The 22,126-nt window shown below is 44.1% G+C and overlaps 2 protein-coding genes across 2 annotated transcripts; both read right to left on the bottom strand.

Moving 5' to 3' along the window:
* Positions 1–223: 223 nt before the first annotated feature.
* usp36 (ubiquitin specific peptidase 36) lies at positions 224–12,884 on the bottom strand. The gene is made up of 20 exons (XM_030090068.1): positions 12,787–12,884; positions 9,622–9,887; positions 9,314–9,535; positions 8,913–9,023; positions 7,277–7,379; positions 7,129–7,196; positions 6,489–6,559; positions 6,308–6,390; positions 6,075–6,186; positions 5,844–5,984; positions 5,165–5,265; positions 4,944–5,082; positions 4,483–4,857; positions 4,176–4,403; positions 3,667–3,791; positions 2,909–3,553; positions 2,483–2,670; positions 2,209–2,397; positions 2,017–2,132; positions 224–1,915 (listed from the first exon to the last, which is right to left on the bottom strand). Exons 2-20 carry the CDS (start codon positions 9,872–9,874, stop codon positions 1,784–1,786), a joined length of 3,402 nt encoding a protein of 1,133 aa, XP_029945928.1. The 5' UTR covers positions 9,875–9,887; positions 12,787–12,884; the 3' UTR covers positions 224–1,783.
* A 2,088-nt stretch (positions 12,885–14,972) lies between these two features.
* timp2b (TIMP metallopeptidase inhibitor 2b) lies at positions 14,973–21,907 on the bottom strand. The gene is made up of 5 exons (XM_030090147.1): positions 21,555–21,907; positions 16,991–17,091; positions 16,778–16,886; positions 16,572–16,696; positions 14,973–16,445 (listed from the first exon to the last, which is right to left on the bottom strand). Exons 1-5 carry the CDS (start codon positions 21,682–21,684, stop codon positions 16,248–16,250), a joined length of 663 nt encoding a protein of 220 aa, XP_029946007.1. The 5' UTR covers positions 21,685–21,907; the 3' UTR covers positions 14,973–16,247.
* Between the last annotated feature and the right edge of the window lie 219 nt (positions 21,908–22,126).

Consider the following 22,126-nt stretch of genomic DNA (forward strand, 5'->3'; position numbering starts at 1 on the left):
GTCCTATGGAAATCATTCAGCCGAAGCCTCTCCTGTACTGTACACACGACAGTGACAGAGGAAAAGGTCTCGCGTGGAAACAGACGACTCTCTTATGCGCACATGAACACACACATTTGCTGATAAATTCTCAAGTTAACAGCCACCGACTGATCCGAGTATTAGTAGCACAATAAAGACCTCTTTTCTCCTTTAAATTATATATTTAACATTAAATCCTATACTTTTTATAGCCAATTCAAGGCAACATCTCTAGAATGAAAAGAAATGCAGTGGGCAGATCTTTACAGCGTCGGAGGGAAACACAGGTAGCACAAGATGGACTGTACAGTCGTCTACACCGGCGAAGCGTTTTTTTTTTTTTTTTTGTTATAATGTCAAGTTTCTCTACGCGTCTGTTGGTGCAAGATGATCCCAGTTTCCACACCTGAAATACTTTGTATAAAACAGTTTCTACAAGATGTACAGGATGCGACATGGTGGTCCAGAGGGAGGTACCACTCCGATATGAACGGAGGAGGAGGAGGAGGCGGGGGGGTCTGATGAGAAATGAAGATGGGGTACACAGGATGTCTGGGTTCCTGAGTCTCAGCCCAGTTTCTTGGTGACCAGAGTGAGCGTCAGATAATTGCATAGAGTTATAAGATGCAGGGGGGGAGGGGGAGAAAAGAAACTGTCAACATGTGGCAGTCCCGCTCCAACACAGTGCCTGAAGTAAGAGAATGCAACACTTGGTTCAAAACGTCAGTGGAGAACAGTTTACGTTGGGCGTTAAGGTCTGATCTGCAGCGCGAGCGTTACTGAATGAACAATGAGAAAAGTTACATCAGCCAAGAACTGCAAGGCAGAAAAATAACTGCTCCTGCCCCAGTCCTTTCAGGAATTAAACTGAAAAAAAAAACAACCCCCAAAACATGTATTCTACAAACGGCGAGAAGTGTGTAAACAGAGGAACACAGTGAAACCAAACAGCATGAGATGTGATCTTAAAAATCATCTGTTTTGTTTTGTCTTGTCTTAACAGAACACCCAAGACTTTTGTTGTTTTACATGTTCAAAAAAAACAAAAAACAATCAGATAGCTGGACAAATACAAAATAAAAGAAGTGATGATTATTTGAATCGATGAACCTCAATTTCACCAACGTTACGCAGGCAAAATTTGGTCCTTAAAAATATGTGGCACAAACACTGCAAAAAAAAAAAAAATCACAATTTAGAATTAAAATAAATGTAAAATAACACAAACTTGTTTTGGAGTTACATATTTTTTTGGTATTGAATTGTTTTAAAATAAGGGTTAAATGAAAGAAACAGGTTGATTATTATAATTATTATTATAACTTTTCTTTAAATGTCTAAAAACAAGCCCTTGTGGCTGCCGGGGCAGCAGTTTGCAGGACAGCTTACAGATACGGTACAATTCATTTCATGGAGTAGCAAAGACCGCCGGGGCAATTAGCGAAGCTCGGAGCGGACGTGAACGCATTAAGCAGGTTTTCCACGCGAGTGTTTCAGGGGTTTTCCATTAACAAAAATAATGCCCAAACATTTCATGCACTTAAAACGGCATTTCGTGTTAAATGAGGTTATTCTGAAAGGTCGAATGCTTGTTGGGCAATTAGGCGGAATTTTCATGCTGATTAGTCTTCATTTAAAGGTGCACTCGGCTGTGCTGGTTTTGGCATTAATATTCTTCCTGAATTGAAGCAGGTAATAAAAGAAGGGGGGGGTTAAATGTAGCAGTTTTGGTATACAGTACTGTTGTCCTCATTCCGGGCTCTCAGCGGCGCGCTCCAAACACTCTCTTCCCTCCGGGGGTCACCGACCACTTGTTCCTCCTGTCCTGGATCTTCTGGAAGATGCTGCCGCCGCTTCTCCACTTCTCTCTCTTATAGTTCTTTATTTTCTTCACCTGGATGTTTTCAGTGAAGGAGAAAGCGGTTATTAATTTGCTCTGTCACGGCAGGGAGTTGTTGCGCTTGGCTTTACGATGCGCTCGCGTCGACTCCTCACCTTTCCCCTGTCGAATTCCTCATCCCACTCGTCGATCACGGTGTCGCTCTGGGCGACGCGGACGTGCTCGATGGCGTCTTTGCTGATCGCAGAGGCCTCACCATCCCAACTGAGGACTGGACGAAGAAACAACGCATTAATAAACCGAGGTAAGACGTTTAAGAGTTGAGTGGCGAGGGACGCGTCACTCACTGCTGGCTCCATAAGCTTTGTCTGTGGAGTTCTTGAGCAGCTCCTCCACCACACTGCTGGTCTTTTTGCCATCCCAGGACGCCGGAGCAGGACGGGGCGGAGCGTCTCCGGACGCACCTCCACCAGCCGCCGGCGCCTGGCTGCGCTTGTAGCCGTCCTTCACCTGGCTGTCCCACACTACCACCGTGGCTGAGGTCGAAACGAACAAGGAAAAAAAAACTTCAAATACTCAAATAGCTGCTCACCGGGACCGAGGTCCTCCTCACTCGCTCACCTGGGCTCTGTTTGCTCACTCCGTCGCTCTCCGCTGGGATCTTTTTGGGAGGAGGCTCTGCCGTCTCGGGCTCAGCGTCCAGACAGAGCCCGCTCTCCTCTTTTAGCCTCTTCTTCTTCAGTTTCTTTTTTAACACGGTTGACTCTCCCGCATCGCTCTGAACGTCTGTGGCCTGCACTGCAGAAGCGCTGTTGGTAGAAAAAAGTAGCGATTAGATGCTCATCACTCACAACTTTATACTTTATTACTACAGTCTGATTAAATAATGAGCATTTCTTTATTTCAACATCAGAATCTGAAACTCAATCATTGATTAAATCTCAAGTTCTCAGCAAATCATTTAAAACTGAGAAATTAAGTTTGTTGAATCAATTAAAAAAAAAAAAAAAAGGTCATGAAAAAAGCAGCCGATGAACTTCAGCCCACCTTTCTGACGCAGAGCAGGCAGAACTCGGGTCAAGCTGAATCCCCTTCTTCTTTTTCTTCTTCTTCTTCTCCGTCAGCACAGAGTCCCTTTCATGTTCTCTCTCATTTGACTCCCGCTGCGCCGGAGTTGAGGCGGACGGCCGTCCTGCATCCGAATGAGGCGTCAGGCTCCACATGCCGCCCGGACACCAGTCCTCCTCCTGGCTCGACGCGTCCAGATGCGACGGGACGCTCGCTCTCTCCGCCTGCTTCTCGCCGTCCTCGTTCTCCCTCTTGCGCTTTTTCTTCCTCTTCTTGCGTTTCTTCTCGGCGGCCGGCTCCGGGACGGCGGGCGGCGCGACGGGAGCCGGGAGGACCGCCGGCTTCGCCTCGCCCTCCACCTCCGAATGCCGCCGCTTCTTTTTCTTCTTCTTCTTCTTGCTGGGCGTCTCGGCGGAGGGGGGGTTTTCGCCGTCGACAGAGTTCAGACCGCGGGGGGCGGCGCGGCCGGGGCAGCCGTGTCCGTTGGCTCTGGGAGAAAGGCTGGGGTTTGGTTTCTGCGGCGTGGAGAGAAGGGGCTGTTTCTGAGGACTCTGCAGTTTGAATGCTTCACTAGAGAAGCTGCTTGTCGATGACTGGAGTTGAGGTGAATGGAATGGACCGGCTCTACCAAGACAGCAAGAAGAACAACATCTGGATTAGCAGCGTCCTTCAGGTCCCGATAGCGAATCGAGAATCTCTTCCTTTCAGATTTTGTCTTCCCTGTACATGTTTCATACCTGTGAGAGTGAGTAGCTGGGGCAAAGGTGAGGGAGTTAAGTTGATTTTGATGCATGTGGTCATTAGACAGCTGGCGGGGCAAACGGGGCAGAACATCAATGCTGCTCCGACTCCGATTGTGCGCCTGCAGTTATCGACATAAATAAAAACTTGGTGGTCTAAAGAAAATAGCCATGAGTGTGACAAAAAAATAAGGAAGAGAATAATAATAATAAGAAGAAGAGGAATAAGGAAAAAAGGGCCAATCGAAGGGGTTGGTAGGGAAAGATGGAGGGAGAAAACAAAGAGGAGAGGGTATGGCAGAGAAGAATTAGAAATGGTTAGAAAAAAAGAACAAACTAAAGGAAAAGAAGACAAACTCTAAACAAGTGCAAACATGTGGCTGATTAGACAGGTACACCGGAGAATAACACGTCACACTGAGCAGAAAAAGAAACGGATCTGTGTCGTATAGAAAAGCGGTGTTACCAGAGGGAGGCGGGGCCGCCGCTGCGGCTGCGGCGCTCACCTTCTTGGCCGACAGGGCCAGCTTCTTGGCGGGCGGAGGCGACATGGTGCTGGTGGCTTCGGACGCGATGTTGTTGAGGGCCGGCGGCTTGGCTTTGGCCGTCGTCTTCTCCTCCGTGCTCTGCGAGCGCTCCACGCTCCTGGCCGGAGACGCCACGCCGTTGGAGGGGCCCTTCCGCGGGGTGGAGGGGGTCTCGCCCACCGGCGCGCTTTTGGGACCGACGGAGTCCTGGACGGAAAAACAGTAATTACGCAAATTGCAGCGATGAAACATGATTTGAAGTTATCTGCTCAGAACCGAGTTGCACCTTGGATTCGGTGGTGTCGGCGGAGGAGGAGTCGGACAGAGACTTGATTGAGGTAGACGCTGCCATGCCCCGGCCCTCCCCTCCGGGCTTCTTGTCGCCCTCCGTCCTGCTGACCCCGTTGTTGGAGGGGGTGGGCGTGCTGCTGCGCGGCGCCGCCGGGCCCTGCTGCGGGGACGGCTTCTTCAGCTTCTTGAAGGGCTCCTCGATGACGGCGGGGCCGCCCGGCAGCTTGGGCGGGCCGTTGGAGGACGACGTCCAGCTGGAAATCCGGGGCTGCGGCGGCTGCTGCTGGGCGCTCACGCCGTTCCTGGAGACGGGCAGACCCAGACCGCCGTCCATAGACTGGATCTTACGCAGCTGTGCCGGCTCCAGTTTCTGTCGAGAGCAGTTGAGCCTTCATTAAAAACACATTCCGCGCTGGTTTTATTTCGCAAACTCTTCAACATCAGCGTCTGCCGGACCTTGGTGACCTGCGGGGAGGACAGCGGCCCGTTGAGGTTGGCCCTCTTGATCTGCTCAGACGACGCGCTGTTCTTGCCCGAGTGCAACATTCCCTGCTTGACCGTCTGTCCGTCTCCATTCTTTTTGGTTTCGGGGATCCTTCGAGAAGCAAACCGACTTGTTGACGACACACACTGAAAACAGCAGCTCTGATGTCTTGCAACACCCTCGGGTGTCTTACCTCAGGTAGAAAAGCACATAGGCCTGCTGGTTCAACACCACTTTGATGTTACTCGAGTGCACCATTGAATCATTCATTTGGTACCACTGCCCGTTGCTTGCCTAAAAAAATAACGTGAAACATTCACATTGAAACAACAACCCCTTTACAATTCAGGATGGCTAAACGTTTGCTACAAAATTCAGCAGCTCTGCATTGTTCAACACTGAAAATAACTAGTTGTTACCACTGAGTTTTACAGCTGAACAGCCGTCGGAAACAAGGGAATTTAGAAAGACAAGCAAGCTCATTTTCCTTTATCTGCTATTTTTTTTTTAAACAGATATTTTGACTGGTAAGAATACACATGCAAATATAAGTGTATCTTAAAGAGGCAAAATTTATAGGCTCATAACCTCTAATATGTACATTCAAATATTGCATATTACAATAAAATAACTTATGACACATGTATCATAGGACACTGTTATGGAATCATTATTATGATCAAGGAAATATATGGTTTTGTAAGTGCAAGAAGCTGATCATGGTTGGTGATTCCAGTGTTTACATATGTGAAACACACTTGTTTTAAAGAAATAAATTTTACTGTCGAACTTCATGTATTTGTTTGAAAGGTTCCCCCTGAAGCAGAGCACGCCGTATCTCACCGGCTCTATTAAAACAGACACTGTCTCACCTTGACGTAGCAGTAGTAGTGTCCAGCGTGGCAACTGTAGCCAGAGTGCACCAGAACAGCATAGAGGCCGTACATGACAGGGTCACCTGAGCTCTGAGACATGTAGGGGCGGATGTTAAGGAATTCCGGGTACCCGACATCCTGGAAGGGGAAAAAGGAAATATGAGAAACGCTGCGGCACGAAGCAGCTCCTTCAAAAAACGCTTCACAATGTGAATGTCCTCGGTTCACCTTTGTTATTTTTCCTCCGCTGAAGTTGGCGAACCTCTTCAGCGAAAGGGTCAGGACGTTAGACGTTCGATGGACTGTGAAGCGCTTTGTGGCTGGCACTTTCTTTTTGCACCTATGAAAACCAGAGCAGAAATCAGAAACGCGGAGCTGCAGTGGGAACAATAGCCCTGCTGGGATTTTAGGACGCAGTCAGACCGCCGAACTGAAAAAAAAAAAAAAAAAAAAAAACCTACTTGGCACACATGTAGGCGTTTTCTCCGCTCAACACATCTGGCTTCACAAACAGCTCCAGAGCTCGCACAATGTTGGCCGCTTGCTGCGAGACAAAGGCAGAGGAATACGCTGGAGTTAGGAAAGCGCGAGCATTAAAAAGCAGCTGTATTCTTATAGAATGAAAGGCCTTGTGTAGCGCACCCGTATCTCAACAGCGATGTCCAGGTAAGGGTCGTACGTGTCAGACACACTTTTACAAATGGAACATTTCACTGAAAGAAAAAGCACAAACAGATCTGATTCATCTGGGGAAATAATGCAACCTGGCAGATATTGGTCAAAATCTGACATAAAAATACATACTCAGAAAGTGCACACACATAAAAAAAAAAATCCTATAAAGTACAATAATGAAGGAGACATTCTTGTTCATTGCCATGATTGACTGATTTTTGGACGATTTAAAAACAGGCCTTCTAGTAAACACAAATCCCTCAAACAACAGCCTGCCTCAAATTTCACACTTCCCTATTTCCATGTACGGTCTGTTTGTCAAGACTTCGTGAGTCAAACAACAGAAATCACATGAAGAACGGGCTGCGGATTTACAAGCTTCTTTATCGGAAACATCTTGACAACAGAGATAATCCTCAAGATGAACTGCCTGCTTAAAAATAAAGTCATTTTTATGAATATAAAAGACACAATGGAAACACAAAGTATCTGAGTCCTTTGAAATGTCATTATTTTCTGTCAAAAAACACAATCGGATTAACGCAAAACCAGTGCAATTCAGAAAGAAGTTAATGTGAAAATTAACAGAAGTCCAAACGGTAGATACCTCTTGACCTGAGGTAACCTCCGAAGATCTGGTGAACCAGGGTGGTGGCCTGGGTCTGCCTGTCCAGCCTACAAACAAAACGGACACTTTATTCACAGTCCAAGACCACAGATGAAAACACACACATTCAGTGAGAGTGAATCCTTACTTGGGATATCCGTTCAGACACGCCTTCTGCATGGCGTCAATGGTGTAGCGCAGAAATTCATGGGCGTCCTCTTGGCTGCCGAAGCGAAAATGTCTGGCAATTTCTGCGGGAGGTAAAAGTAAATGCTAGATTTATGCTAATACAAAGCTTCGGAGCAGAGTGCATTAACTAAATTAGGTGCTTCAGAATATTTATTCCTGGGCAACACACAGAACAGAAAGAGGTATATATCTTTCTGAATGAAAAACAATGTTGACTATTAATCTTAAGAAAAAAATAAATAAATGTTTACGTCCTAAAGGCACAGACACTCTTAAAGGATGGAAAAAGTTTAGCAGCTATAAATATCAATAACAATCCTTTGTTATGCAATCAATTTGAACAAATAAACTTCAAGTGACAATTTTTCCTAAAATAGACAGAAAATCTGAAATCCTCCTGTTATTCTCCCAAACGAAGCCGTTTAAACTAACAAGATGTTTGTCCATGAACCATCTTTCAGAGGTGCTTACAGCTGACCTCCAAATGTCAGAGCGTCATCGGGCTGCAGATCTCTAAGTGTCTCCAGCCGACTGGCATCTCGTTTACAGTAAAACCCTCACATTAAAGCTAATGTAGCTCTAAACGCTTTGCCCAAATTGAAAAGGGAAGTATATCAGCAGGGTGAAGCATAATGTGGTCATCACCACTTTCCCAGCACAGCATCCCTGCACTTTCATGCCACCGAGTCACCGCAGAGTTGGGAGAAAAAGCAACGAGACGCCGTGCACTGAAGACCTCTTTCCAGGCACTTCTACAATAGGAGGGAGACAACATCTTGAAGATATGACTGCTGTAGAGGACCGCCGTGCTTTTGTTTTGTTCGTGAAAACCCAGCAGTGAGCTTTTTGAGGCATTTCCAGAATCCACTGATGCTCGTTTTTTTTTTTTTTTGTGGCGACTACAGCTGTATTTTTAGGGGGTCGCGCTCAGCAAGACGTATAGATGTTGAAAATTCATTGTATGCAAATGTGACTGTAAACCGGGCAGAACAGCCGCAGGAGAGGCCGCCAACTGAAAACGAAGCGAAAGGGAAAACATTCGATATAATTTGCACATCTCTGAACGGTGGTGGGGAAGAGAGGACGCCGGTGGCCTTTAGATTTTTGTGCTAAAGCTGCTCCTCTCAGCCCGCAGTCACAAGGAGACGGAGAGGGCATTGGGAAAGGAGGGAGGGAGGAGGCGGAGGGGAGGAGGGGAGGCACAGAGAAAGAGTCACGGGAGGTAGAGGCATGATTGCGGCAGTACGTCGAGGAGGGAGAGGACGGGGTGCGACGAGGCTCCGGCGCGCTCTCTCGCCATGTCAAGGTGCGACTAACACCTCGTTTCTCCCGTCACGGCGGTGTTCATTCACCACCTGCAGTCTCAAGCACTCCACTAGTGTACTGCAGTCACATGGGACTCTGAGGCCGGTGTTGCATCATTGTGCCTTCTGGCGTTGTTCATCCCCCCTCCCAAAAAAAAAAAAAAAAAAAAAAAAAAAAAAAAAAAAAAAAATCAGGTGGCGGTCACTCCTGCCACAAAATACATTAAAAAAAAAAAAAAAAAAAAAAAAAAAGGCAGACAGTCTCGCGGTGCTGAAGGGAGGAGCTCTTACTTTTGAGGTCTCTGATAAAGGAGACTGGCTTGATGGCGTTGCCTGTGTTGGCGAAGGCTTGGATGATGTGGTTCTGCATCACACAGATCATACAGAAGCCCGACTGGTGACCTGAAACACAACAATGACAACCTGAGTGAATTAAGAAAAGTTTTGTCACTTTATATCCACATAAAAACTGATTCGTTATCAGGACACATTTAGAAATGCTTTAATATTGATATGAAAGTGGCCATTTATCATTAATCACATTTTTTAAACAGTACATTAAATTTATCAAGCATCAAAGCAGTTTGTTTTTCTTCCACAGCTGTGGAATCAGCCACACGTCACCACAGTGTCTGAGTTCTACACATTTCCAAAACTGTGCATACATGAGGTGTGTGAAAGACGGTACTCACAGACACGGCTGTGCTCCTTTGAGAGTAAGTAGTTGGCGAGGGGCGGGGTGTAGGTGAGACACTGGACCGTGGAGTTGAGGAAGCAGGTGTTCCCGAGGTTGTGGAGACCGGCTCCCACCCTGTACACGCGCTCCCACTTGAGGGTGAGCTTGTTCCCTGGAAAGAGCATCTTCTGCGGGGCCGGGATGCCATCGCTCTGCCCCCCAACCACATTCTCCGAGACTGAAGGCAGAGAGCAGTGAACGCTGTGATATTTGCCAAGAACACACAGAACTATAGAAGTGCACATATTTTCGAACACCACTTACCTTGCCTCTTTATTTGAGTGGGTTCGATCGCCTTTTGCCCAGTGGCACCCTCGCTCCGAGGATTGAGGATCACATACTTGTTCTTCAGGCTGTCCAGCTGGTAGGAAAAGCCCTTGCTGGCAGGTTCAAACTCGATTTTCTGCAGAAGGACCTTCTTGGCAGAGGAGGCCAGCAGCTTGTTGAGGTCTCCCTCATCGCTTGTCTCCTTTCGACCAGGTTTCAGTGCCTCTTTGAGTTTATCCACTATCGGCATTGTTGAAACATCACTGTCAAGGAACAAAGGTGTCAACGTCGAATTACAATAAACATTAAATTCATCACTTTTAGGAAAGCATGCTTTCTTCGTGCTGACATACAGAAAACAAAACCAAAACCTACACTATCATCTTTTGGGTGATAAATTCAGTGTTAATTAACAGCCTGGTGTGCTGGTGCATCGCTCCAGTCCTCACGTTGCCTCATAAGAGATATGGTGACTGAGAGCATCTGAGGAGCCAGCTGGATCCTGGCAGCTGTCCCCACAGTTATGCAAGACATCAGACACTGGTATCATAGGGTGGGAGGGAGGGAAGGGTAGGAGACAGTCGAGGAGGATCATTTAGAGCACATGAGGTGTAGGCAGCTGCTGTCAACTGCCAGCTCACTTTTGCACAAGCCACTTATTGTCTGGAATCCTTTATTCTGCCAATCAGCATGTTCCCACATCAAATTATTTTCATCTGGATTATAAGCAACATAAAGAGGTAAATTGCAGGCATTTATTATGCTGTAGCCACTTAAAAATAAATAACAGCACCTGCATGCACTAACAGGAGCATTCATTGTAATGATGCAGGTATATTTTTAAACCAGCACAATGACACAATGCTATTCAACAACAACAAACAATCCCTGTGCTGAGTGAACGGATCAATGTCTCATAGCCTCAGTTTACTTATGTAAGTGTCGTGTCCCAATCACAACAAACCCTGGTGCACCTCGACGATACAGTGAACACACAGAAAACACCACAGGCACAGAGTTCCCTGAGAGACGCGCTCGTCGGAGTGGGCAGTGACGTCACGGAGAGGGAAGGAGGGCTGAACATGCATTGTATGCACAAGGGCACGCTGACCTTCACATGCTGCTGATACTAATACAACTAAGAACGACACAGGCCCCGGGGAAACGGCTAACTGCAGTGATGCAACTGCTGGAGTGAGCAGATGCACGGATACACTGACCACAACACACTCGTTTATGCAGATTATGTCATATTTATTCAGACTACGGCCCAGTCATTTGTGTTTGGGATGTGCTGGCAGCTGCACTAACAGATGTGTGCCATTATGCCATTAATGAGAGCAGAGAGCTCTCTTCATATTTAAGGTGGCACAAGCTGTTTATCAATGGCAAATAGACACAAGCGTCAGTGAATTCAAGTTCCATATTTAAATATATTAATACATTTCTCTTATGCGATTAATCAAACGAGCACAATTGTCATAAGCTCTGGCTCACAAAACAAATAAAATTGCACTAATGCCTTTTGGTGGCTGACAGATGTCTAATGTGAACAATCCATCACTGTGGAAATCCAGTCACCTTTAATTAATTTATCTAATTTAATTGATTTACCTGCCTTTACTTTACCTGTTATGACTTATATTAGCTGTTAACCCACTGGCACCCGTTTTTTTTCTTCAATAGGAATAACGCAGGGGAATTCAAGTCACAAAGTGTTCAAAACAAAGATGTTTTCCTGTCTTGTTAACCAAGATCAAGTAAAGCCACTGCAAATGATCCGTTATTAATAATAAAACAAACACGGGAAAAAAGGCATAATGAAGAGTGAAAGTATGCACAAATGGATAAAAAAGCAATAAGCAAAACAACCAGAATACCATGGGAATATCTTAAATGACACACAAAAACAGAAGATTGATTATAAAAAGAAACTAATCTTTATTTTTTATCATGTTAGTTTATATATGTATCATTTTCAATTCAGGTGGCTAAAAAATACATTGACCAATGCAGCAATTTTTAGGACACATTTAGTGATTGTTTTCCCCTTTATTATTCGGTGAATGTTCATTTCTTCAGGTTTCACACTGTGATTTGAAAATCTCGTCCATGTAATACAAACACTTCACACACACACACACACACACACACACACACACACACACACACACACACACACACACACAGACAGACACACAAAGAAAGAAAGAATGACCAAACATAATATCAAATTTCACTTGAACTATCTTTGTAATGGGACCTGGTTGAGTGGTGGCTTATTTTACAAAGACATGCTTGTAATGTATGCATGATGCATTTAGGGGATTCAGAAAATAATTTTAAAAAATTACATTAAAAGTTGACAATATAAATATTTAAAATTTTATTGAATTATGACAAGAATGTAAACACATGGTTAACTGGGTTTATCTAAAAGACTTGATCTAATCAGAGATATCAATAACACATCTATTGCATTATAACATGTCTATTGGATAATACCAAGGTGAAATTTTTGTATTTGTGAGCAAATTACATTCAAAAAAAGGGCAAACGAGGCAAACAAATATTGTCTGCCTGATTCAATCAAAAAACGACTTTATCGGGATCACCTGAAGGCATCGCCACTGTTGCTGTCACTTCTTCCAATTCCGCCATTCTTTATTTGTTTCTAAACGACCAGGTAGCCACCAAATGTCAACAGCTTTTACCTAGAACAACTCTAAATTGTCGTATCGAAGCATTGCAGCAGCCTGGGAAGCTCCAAAGCCACAGGCCAGTCATTACAGCTTCGATGCTAGCTGGTTAGCTGCAGACACGGCTAATATCGAGAGGAACGATGTGAAGTTTTGACGCCAAGCGCCACAATTTAATCATTAAATATCTAAAGAACTCTACGTTTTCTTGAATTCGCCTATTCACGTTGACTGAATCGATTTTTTTAGGTGGAACAGAGCAGCAGATTAGCCACCGAGCTAACCTAACGTGGCGAGAGCCCCCCCAGCCTTCCTCACAGTGCTGCAATGTGGGTTAGCATCTCGCCGTCCAGGTGGCTAACAGGCTGCGTTCGCCACATCCCGTCTCCCACTTTAACGATACCGCCCTGGAAACGCGTCGGTATTTTAATAGTGTGTGGACACAAGCGTTTGGTTCGCTCACCTTTTGTCCAATCGGCCAAAATACGTGACAGTTGAGGTGTCTGCTTCCTCAGCTGAGGCTCCTGGGTCTGGTATTTTCGCCCATGCTGCATTATGGGGGGGCGGAGACAAGCCTGAGAGTGACGGAGATGAGTAACCAATCAGAGGGCAGGTCACGCTGTATCCGAAAGGTTCAGCCAATCTCTGTTGCTGACGTCAGTCTGTCGGGAGGGAAGCGCACGTGACTTCCAGCTACCGCTGTTTACCATTGAGGAGCCCTGCATGAACATTTTTCAATGTATAACCAAACCACCGGAAAAGCCTCGCAGAACAGAGACTTTTGAGGGGAAAAGCGCCCATTAATTCCCACATTGCTACAGATGTTTCGAATTTTCAAGGCTTCGCGTATGATAAAATATCGTCTGATTCAATCCTCACAGTACAATCCTTTGCGTCAAATGTAAGGTCCGTGGGCCAAAACCGGCCGCTTGAGGTTCCAGTCCGGCCCACTAAACCGCCGAGAAAACTGTAAAGATAAAAAAAAAAATAAATTAAAAAAAAAAAATCATCAATCTTTAAACAAAATTCCAAACACAACAACACTGCGGCCTGAGCTGAGATCAACATAAAAGATGGCTACACTGTCAGGGTGAGTTTGTAAAAACATGTATAATGCAGCAGTGACAGGGGAAGGCTTCTGGGACATTTCACTGTATTTTGCATGAAACAGTATCATTAAAAATTGGCTTGATTTTGTCTTGGCTTTGTGAAAATATCAACATAGAGCTTCTGCTCTGCGCCACAACAAAGAATAACTTCAAAGTTTCATTATAAAAGTTATTATGGCAGCATTTTACCAGTCCGGCCAACTGAAGATGAAATTGGGCTGTATACAACCTCTAAACTGAAATGTGTTTGTGTTTACATGTTCCTGGGTTTTTCATTTGCTTTAATCCTGCATCACCATCATCATACAGTCATTTGATTACTTGGAATTTATTAACGAATAAACGTTATGAAAAATGTTGTATGCCATGCCTATGTGCAAATATTGTACCACCACCCTCGTGGTATTCTCAGTTTCATTAAATTAATATTTCCATGTAATATGTAGTTGTCTCCACTAGATAGCAGCAGATTATCACTACTCTTGATAAATGCTGAGTTCAGATTTACAGGGTCTTTCAAATATTGATTTTGGAAGCTGGACATGTAAGGACTTCAGTCCCAGAGGCATTTTTAGAGGAGTAAAGGAGATAAATACAATACAGCCCATACAAAAGCAGTGTACTTTCCAATAAGAACATCAAATCAAAAATTTCAGTTTCCATTGATGTCTGTAAAACTACCGGGATGAGACAAAGATCAAGAAAACAAAGAAAATTGCTCATCAGTCCAGCATACCCCACAACTACAGTAACATCTTACAGCTATTGCACAATGACAAGATTTAGGTCGAAGGGCAGTGAGGTCCCAGAGGTCAGACAAGCAGGGTTGGTATGGGGAGTTTGCAGGTTGGAATCCCACAGCGGACAGGTCATTTCTGCGGGCCCCTCAGCAAGACCCTTGACCCCCATCAGCTCCCCAGAGCCCTGTAATGTGACTGCAGAGCCGCATCCTAGAAATAGGATTTGTCAATGTGGAAAAAGGGGATATTCCCAAGGGGATGAGTAAAGGTTCATTACAAAAGATATTTTCTTCCTCAGAAAATCAAAAAAAGTGAAATATACTTTATAAGACCATGATATTCTTCAGTTTTAAGATACTTGATAGTATCCAATTCTGATATTATCACATTTCTGAGGTGGAACGATTCCAAAAAGATTTGTACTCAAGTGCACTCCTATTACAAAGATTAAATTGTATCAAAATCCTCATAAAAGTTTAATCCTATATGTACATTCAAACCATAAAATGTAGATAGATTGAGAAATTTTGCTCATCATTCAAATTGTGGATGTACTCATTAGAAACTTATGATGTTGAAAGTTTACAATAGACTGGATGGCATACAAATTGTATGAGTGAACTTAAATACAGTTACAGCACCAGATCAGTGTTGGTGTGCAACAGTTTTGTGCGTGCATGTATTGTCATGTATTGTTTCTCTGAAACTATCAAGTACTGAGATAGTTCACTAAACATTCTGTGTGGATTTTTCATGCAAATGTTGCAAGTATTGAAGTGAAATAACCAGCAATTCAAAAACAGGGTTTGGCATTTAATTAATATTCAAATGTACAGTAATGTTTCAGATGGATACGCATGCAAAAAAAAAAAAAAAAAAAAATCTTATCTCAAAAGTCCCATGTGAAACCAGCACAAGACATAATTGGTTACAGTTTGTAATGAAAAATCTTTTTACACTCTCATATTAAAGTCATATACCAGTTGCATGACACACGTGGTCCTTTCAGTGTCTCTGCAGGAAAAAAAAAATGATATTGGCAATGTGTTATTTTATTCAAAACTCTACAGAATAAACCAGCCGGACAGAACACAGTGTGCCCATCACTGTACACTGGATGCATTTGGCCGGTGGAGTCAAAATACTTTGTCACAACAAATATAAAAGAGTGGGCTTTTGTCAATCATGATGATCTTAAATAAAATATGCTCTTAAACTTACCACAGCTTGGCAAATGAAAGAGCTGTCTTACACACAAAAAAAGCAAATGGAGGATTCAATCCTCTTTTTTCACCATATTCTTTAAAGTCAATATAACCGCTGTATTCAAAGTGCATTTTGTCTACTCAGGATCGCTTTAAGAAAACAGTTGCATAGCAAAAGCACTGATCGTTACAACACAGTGGTATCATGTAAAACGCCACTCATGTTTATCACTTTTGGGTTAAAAAAAAAAAAAGAATAGAAAAAAGAAAGAAAGGGGGTTTCGCTTTCGCACACCTCACACGGGACAGAAAAATAAAGAGGTGTCTCTTGTTTTGTTTTTGCTGTGATAGCTCTGCTGTCACAACCCAGGATGCTGACAGTCAACTGATGCCATTTATCAACACAGATTCACAGAACTTCAACTTGTATAAATGCAACCAGCAGTTATAGCTCACTTTAAGCAAAGGATTTAGATAAAAACAATGTAAAGAAGGGAAACATCTGCAATTAATAGCACAGGAACTGAGTACTATAAACGGTAATATTGAGTTGTGAAGGTCATTCCTTTTATTTCGGCTGAAGGAGAAGTGGTTTATGAGGAAGTGCTGTAGATTTAAGGGTAGAAGTGGCAAAAAGTGCTGAGTTCAGAAGAATGTTAATTGAAAACACGAGACCTGCCTTGAAAAGGGTTTTTTTCCCCCCCAACCTCACCATGAAGCACTCGCTCTAAAGCTGTCTTAAGAGAGAAAAAATAAAATAAGAATTTGATGCATTTTTATTTCTGTGTTTTTGCCATGTAAGTAAGTATATTTCAACTGTAAAAAAAAACTCTTCAGAAGTTTGGATGGTGGAGTGGAGAGATCGAGGAATCAAGGATCTTCAATGTCCAGGAAATCTCTTTTGGGCGCTGCGGCGCCTCTGTACCAGGCACACGAGTCGTCGCTCCTCTTGATACACGCAAAGTGTTTGGCCTGCTCTCCGTTGACCAACTTCTCAATGATCCAGTCTGTCCAAAGGCACTCCGTCGGGCTGGTGATCATGCAAGGCACCGAGGTGCAGCGAGTGATCTGAAGATCAAAGAGGAGAGAAAGAACCTTTCAACCAATTCCATTTTTGCACTTTTTGAAATCCCATTCTGGCTACAGAGGTGTGTTACTCCTTCTCTGCGCCGTTCATGTCAGTAGAAACGTCACCTTGCAGTCGCATCCCGTTTCGTAACGCTGAACCAGGTTCTTCTTTTGGGTGGCGCTCAGATCCTCCCACTGCTCCATGAAGTCGCACAGCGTGACGTGCACCGTCCCATCATTCTCCAGCTTGCCTACAGCGAGGGGGGGGGAGGATTTCATTAAATGCATCAAGACGGTTCCCTACTGTGACAAGCATCGTTTTTAAAAGTTACCTGTGATGAGATACTCGTTTCTGCCAGAAGTCTCCAGAGTCACTCCACACATTGCAGAGGTTGGGGCAGTGTAGACGGCATCCACCTCCTGATTGGGGCCTTTAAACATCTGAAATTCAAACACAGGCAAAAACATTCAGTCACTTCGTTTTTTTTTTTTCCAATGGAGGCTCAAACTCAAGACAAAATTAAAATTGTTTATATCTTAAATACCTTCATCTGTTTGATGTCATACTTGATGCGTTTGATGGGATTTCCATAGATGTCGTTGCCAGAGTCAACCTCCTCTGTCCCAACTACTTTTGCTCTGATCACTGAAACAAGAAAAAAAAAAAAACACTGACTTCAACAAACACTGTGTTAGAAGACAAGATTTCAACGGGAAGCATCATTGTTATGTTGAGAGAGCTGTGTCTGATCTAAAGCCCTTCCCAGGTTTGGCATGCCAGACTTGGCCACAACACATTGCTGCGGCTTGGATCTGAGGAGTGTGCATGTGCCAGGTGCTGGGAAGACGGAGGCACATGAGTGTTTCATCAGCTGCAATCAGAGGGAGGAATGTGTGCTGCCTGTTTCTCAGGTTCCTGGGCCGACACCGGAGGAAGCCAGTCAGCAGTCTTTAAAAAAGCTGAACCAAAACGCTCCGCTTGCCTCCAGGCCTCTACGCCGACCTGCCTCACTGTCTGGATAGAGGTGCTGACATGCAAATCAGCGTTCCCCACCGACTCCTCTCTTTCTCTCTCTCCCTCTCGCGCTCTGAAGTTCAAGCCTTCCAAATTTGGAGAGGACGAAATGGGGAAAAATAAAATGGCTTCAAGTGGAAAAATATTATCAGAGCCATACAGATGAGCCTTTGAGCTCAAATGTTGAGCAGTTAACAAAAAATATGACTCATGTGTTTCAGAGACAGAGCTTCTTTCATGTGAATCCAAACACTGGCACACAGTAGATCAGTGATCAAATGTCAACAAAATACCTCCGGATTACTCATACAATGCAAGTTTCATTAATTCTACTGAAGACTACAACGATCCCAGAGATTCACAGAAGTCACATGAAGTTGAAAGGACTTGTGACAAAACTAACACGAACCAGATGTTCCTCAGTTCCAGTTCAGCAAAAGCTTTCCCAAGGTTTGCGCTACCGATTGTCTCGGACCATCACGGGTCTGCTCTCATACCAAATAAGTCTTTTCGTTTGCTTTTAATATGAAGGTATGAAGCTGCAAGCCATATGTGTCCTAATTCGATGACAATAGAGGCCGAGAGAACATTTCCTTATAAGGGTCTGAAGCATGGACTCTTAAGAAAAGGAAAGCAGAGAGGAAAGTGTGGCGTGCACAGATAAAGGGAGTGATGGAGTGATGAGGACAGCTGTATTCGCCAGGCGCACTGTAAACAGAAGTCCGCTCCTCGATGCAGTACTGCAACACCGTCGCAGACATTGTTGCAGTGTTTGCACTGTTCCCTCAAGTAAACGCTGCACAGCCCTGGGGGAAAATACCACTACTCAAAGCTCCTTCACTAACTGTGATTTACATTAAAGCAAAATTGCTGGGGAAACTGTAAAACGTCTTTGCGTGCACGCTGGATTAGTGGTAATCTCCTTTACTCAAGTGTACAGAACCAGAGACCATTTCTACTTCCACAAAGCTTAAAAGTAGCACAGGTGAAAAAGACACTATGTGTCAGAACAACAGCAACAATGACAAATCCCTGAAACCGCAGGATTATGTGAATAACTGTTACATAATTAAAGCACTTCCGAGGGGTTAGTTAACCCGTTAAGTCGCATTTAACATGTTAAAAATAGTAAATCTATAGAAAAAGATGCTTAAAAACAAACAGAAAAAAACCAACCCTGCATTAACTAACGTTCTTCGCCATTCACTAATCCAAATTAATTTTCTGTGTTGGAAGACAGAGCACGCCTCCGGCATGATGTTAACTCCAAGAGGCTGACAAAGCCCTAACAGTTTTCACAAAATCGCGAAACCATCTCATTTTGCAGCTACGCAAACAATAAACACACTGTTTAGTGTGCAGTATTGTGGTCGAGGGAGTGCTTTCAAAAACAAGGGGAAAAAAAGCAAACGCATGTCATGTAATTGCAGGGCCTGTGCATCCATTTCCCCTCTCGGAGAAGCCGCATTATGGTCAGAGGGGGAATAAGATATCCAACAGCAAATTCAAAACCAACTCCTTCACTGATCACATCAAAGGACGCGCAAACAAATCCACCATCATCCCTTTATTCCCAGCAATTTTTAGATTTTGGGGTGTTTGTGTTTCTGACACCGCAGGTTGCGTTCGTAATTCGATGGGCTGGAAGACGGTCCGCACGTTCCGGCTGCGGCTGCTCTCAGAGTAATTACAAGTCAGACGTGATCTGTCACATGTATTATTGCAGGTGATCCCGGATTTTAAAGCAGATGTTAAGAGTTTGCGCACGTTCAATGCGGCCCACGGGAGGGAAATCTGGTTTTAATGTCAGCTCTGTTTACACAGCTTGCGGGCCTGTGTTTATCCCGGAAGTCACGTTGAAGCCAGCTTGGCTTTCAGGCTCTCAAAGGATTCACTTTCCTTCTTCATAAAATGGGGCACAGATACACTGTACGATCACCCAAGAAAGAAAGAAAGAAAAAAAAAAAGTAAATACATAACGAGCACAGCATATGACTGACCAACATTCCTCTGCCTCAGCAGAAAAAACCCAGGGGATGGATCTAAAACTATGAGGGAAGAGTTTGTTCCTGCTCGGTGCAAAGAGCTGGATATAAAGAGCTAAAACTGGCCTGGCGTTTTGTGAACCGTCAAGTTAAAAGACTTTCATCTGAGGTGAAGGTGAGCAGGCCGGGGGTTCAGTGTCTTGGACAATTAAATACTGGAATAATCTGGGACTGCGCTACCTTTCAATGGTGGATTTTGAGCAGTTTCATTCCTACTGGCCTCACAAGAACAATACCAAATCAAAGTTCGAGAATGAACCTGAAAAAAATGGAAAAGAAATGCAATTGGAGAAGTTATTATGGTTTGCATTTTGTCTTCATGTAAATCAAATTTGGAAGAGGCTTGAGTAGTTCCTCTCAAGTCATTTTTAGCAAATCCAGTTGATGCTAGATCTGTGCAAGTTCCACTTCAGTATCTAATGCTGAGGGATTAATCAACTCCTTATCAAATTCCTCTTTGGATATCAAGACTTCTAAACATAAATAACTCCTAACAAAACTGACGATCACCTCCTCTTTCACTCAGCAGCAGACCGCAAATATAAACAAAGTGAATCAAATGACTTGACTGAGCAAAATGACAACCATATAAGTTTGGTATTAACGTCCATTTAGGTTCTGTCATTTTATCATAGCATATTCACTGCAACAAAACTAGTGTGTGTTAATTTGATACCCAAAGAAAACCAGGGCAAGTTCCAGAGTTTACTGAGGTCTCTGTAAACAGTCCTGCTGGCTGGCACTCTCAACAAACTATGTCTTTGGCCTCAGAAAGTGCTGATGATGCAAAATGAGAAAGCGTTTGGAAACGAGGGGTGAATCACTGGGCTATTCGGGGGTAATTTTAAGTACGTATCAGGGTCTATCCATGGTGCTGAAGCAGGGGCAGGAAGGTCAGGGTCATGTGAGGAGTTGACCTCACAGGCAGCGGTGATGTGATTCAGTTGGACAGCTGAATTCAGTCTGTGTTTTAAGTTTTTTTTGCTCCATTTTAATGAATGAATGTAAATCCACAAGAGATTATTTTATGCCTGTCTTGTTAAAGAAATTATATACATTCAACTGAGTGACATTCATTCCCCTAAAAAGGAAATTTTCACACAGCATTTACACTGGCGCTGTCTGAAGAGATGAGTCCCACAATTTATCACCAACAGATCTGCTTAACAGCTACACCTCCTCTCACAACTGCAACTTCTTACTCCAGCAACACCAAATCACATACAGACAAGCAAGAAAAGTTGATCAGATATCAAGCTTAATGTCTGATAGCAGTAGCTATGTAGCTGTGGATCATGAAGTTCTCCCAGAACTTTCTGGCTAGCTGAAAAAAATAAAAACCTTCCCTCAGCAGTAGACTCTCCAGCAGGGTAATAAGGTTTCTTCATCCATCAGGGCCATGGAATCCGATGGTAAAGGGAAACCTTTGAATAAGTCACCTTCTGTATACATGCCACACACTCAGCCAGCTCACAAGCAAGAAAAAAGACCCTCAGCAAAGCCCAATTTAAATAGCTGCACAAGCTGGTCACTGTTGGGACTCTAGTGAGTTTAAGGCCTGTGTTCAAGGTTGCAACAAGCCCTGTTTTGTAACAGGAAAAAAAAAGTGAATCACACTGCCACTTAGTCACTTTTCCAATGCAGCAAAATGTCTCAGGGAAGTTGATGAACTGTATTTGCACTGAGCAAAACTTTAGCATAAAGCATTTTTTCCCTTACGTGTCATATTCAAACTGAGAAAAACAGCTGCAAATGTGGTTAGTATGATGGATCACAAGGCAAGATAAGACAACTGGAAGCACATCAAGTATTCCACAAAGGATATCAACAGATAATAATTAGAGGGAGAGAGAGAGGGAGAGAGAAAAAAAAGAAGGGGGGGTGAGGGGTGGAAAGAAAGAGACAGAAATTTCCACCCTGCACTCCGTCTGATTGTAAACATCAGAGCAGGGGAGGGGAGTTTTTCTTCCCTCGGGATTCGCTTTATGCCATTTTAACATTATGCAATTTCCCCCCAAAACGCCACTTCCAGGGTGGATTCGTACTCACCGACGTCTGAGTTGCAAAACGCCTGCTGAGGATGCGCAGGAGAGCAGCTGCAGGCTTCTGACATCTCTTCCACCCGCCAGAGAAACAGGATGGCCAGAGTCACAAAACAGCGGTTCATCGTCCAGCTCATTTTTCACGCCTTTTACTTACTATTATTAAAAAAAAAATGTATATAAAAAAATAAAAACTGAAGGAAGTAGTGCAGTTTAAGCAGTCTCGTGAACCTACGGGAAATAAACCCCAAATTAATCCCCTAATTTCAGAGAGTAAACGACGGTCCACTATTCAGAGACGCACAGGGTAAAGAGAGAGTTCCCTCCAGCAGCGGGCCGCTCTTCTATCCACACCTCCTTCTCATCTGTTTTCCACTACCTCGAGGGGCGGCCAGCTTTTATCGTGGCGGATGGCAGCAGGCCCCGCCCCCCGCTGCGCTCTCAGCCAATCAGCGTGACGGGCTGCCGGAGGTCAGGAGCTCCCGACTTTTCACAGCCGCTCGCGAACTCCGTCACCCTCCGTCACCGCCGTGCTACACCTCCGTTAACTCCTGTTTGGCCTCAGCCTCAAACAACCAC

Source organism: Salarias fasciatus, chromosome 4, assembly GCF_902148845.1.
Source record: "Salarias fasciatus chromosome 4, fSalaFa1.1, whole genome shotgun sequence".
In the NCBI taxonomy this organism is placed as follows: domain Eukaryota; kingdom Metazoa; phylum Chordata; class Actinopteri; order Blenniiformes; family Blenniidae; genus Salarias; species Salarias fasciatus.

Bases quoted from the DNA above. Each gene is read 5' to 3' on its own strand.
- timp2b (XM_030090147.1), bottom strand. From the start codon at position 21,684: ATGAGCTGGACGATGAACCGCTGTTTTGTGACTCTGGCCATCCTGTTT. The intron at 16,697-16,777 runs GTAACTTTTAAA...CCCTCGCTGTAG, and splicing joins AAACGAGTATCTCATCACAG to GCAAGCTGGAGAATGATGGG. The intron at 16,446-16,571 runs GTGACGTTTCTA...TTTGATCTTCAG, and splicing joins AAACGGGATGCGACTGCAAG to ATCACTCGCTGCACCTCGGT.
- usp36 (XM_030090068.1), bottom strand. From the start codon at position 9,874: ATGCCGATAGTGGATAAACTCAAAGAGGCACTGAAACCTGGTCGAAAG. The intron at 9,024-9,313 runs GTGAGTACCGTC...GTTGTGTTTCAG, and splicing joins AAAGGAGCACAGCCGTGTCT to GTCACCAGTCGGGCTTCTGT. The intron at 6,187-6,307 runs GTAGGTTTTTTT...TGGTTTTCATAG, and splicing joins AACGCCTACATGTGTGCCAA to GTGCAAAAAGAAAGTGCCAG.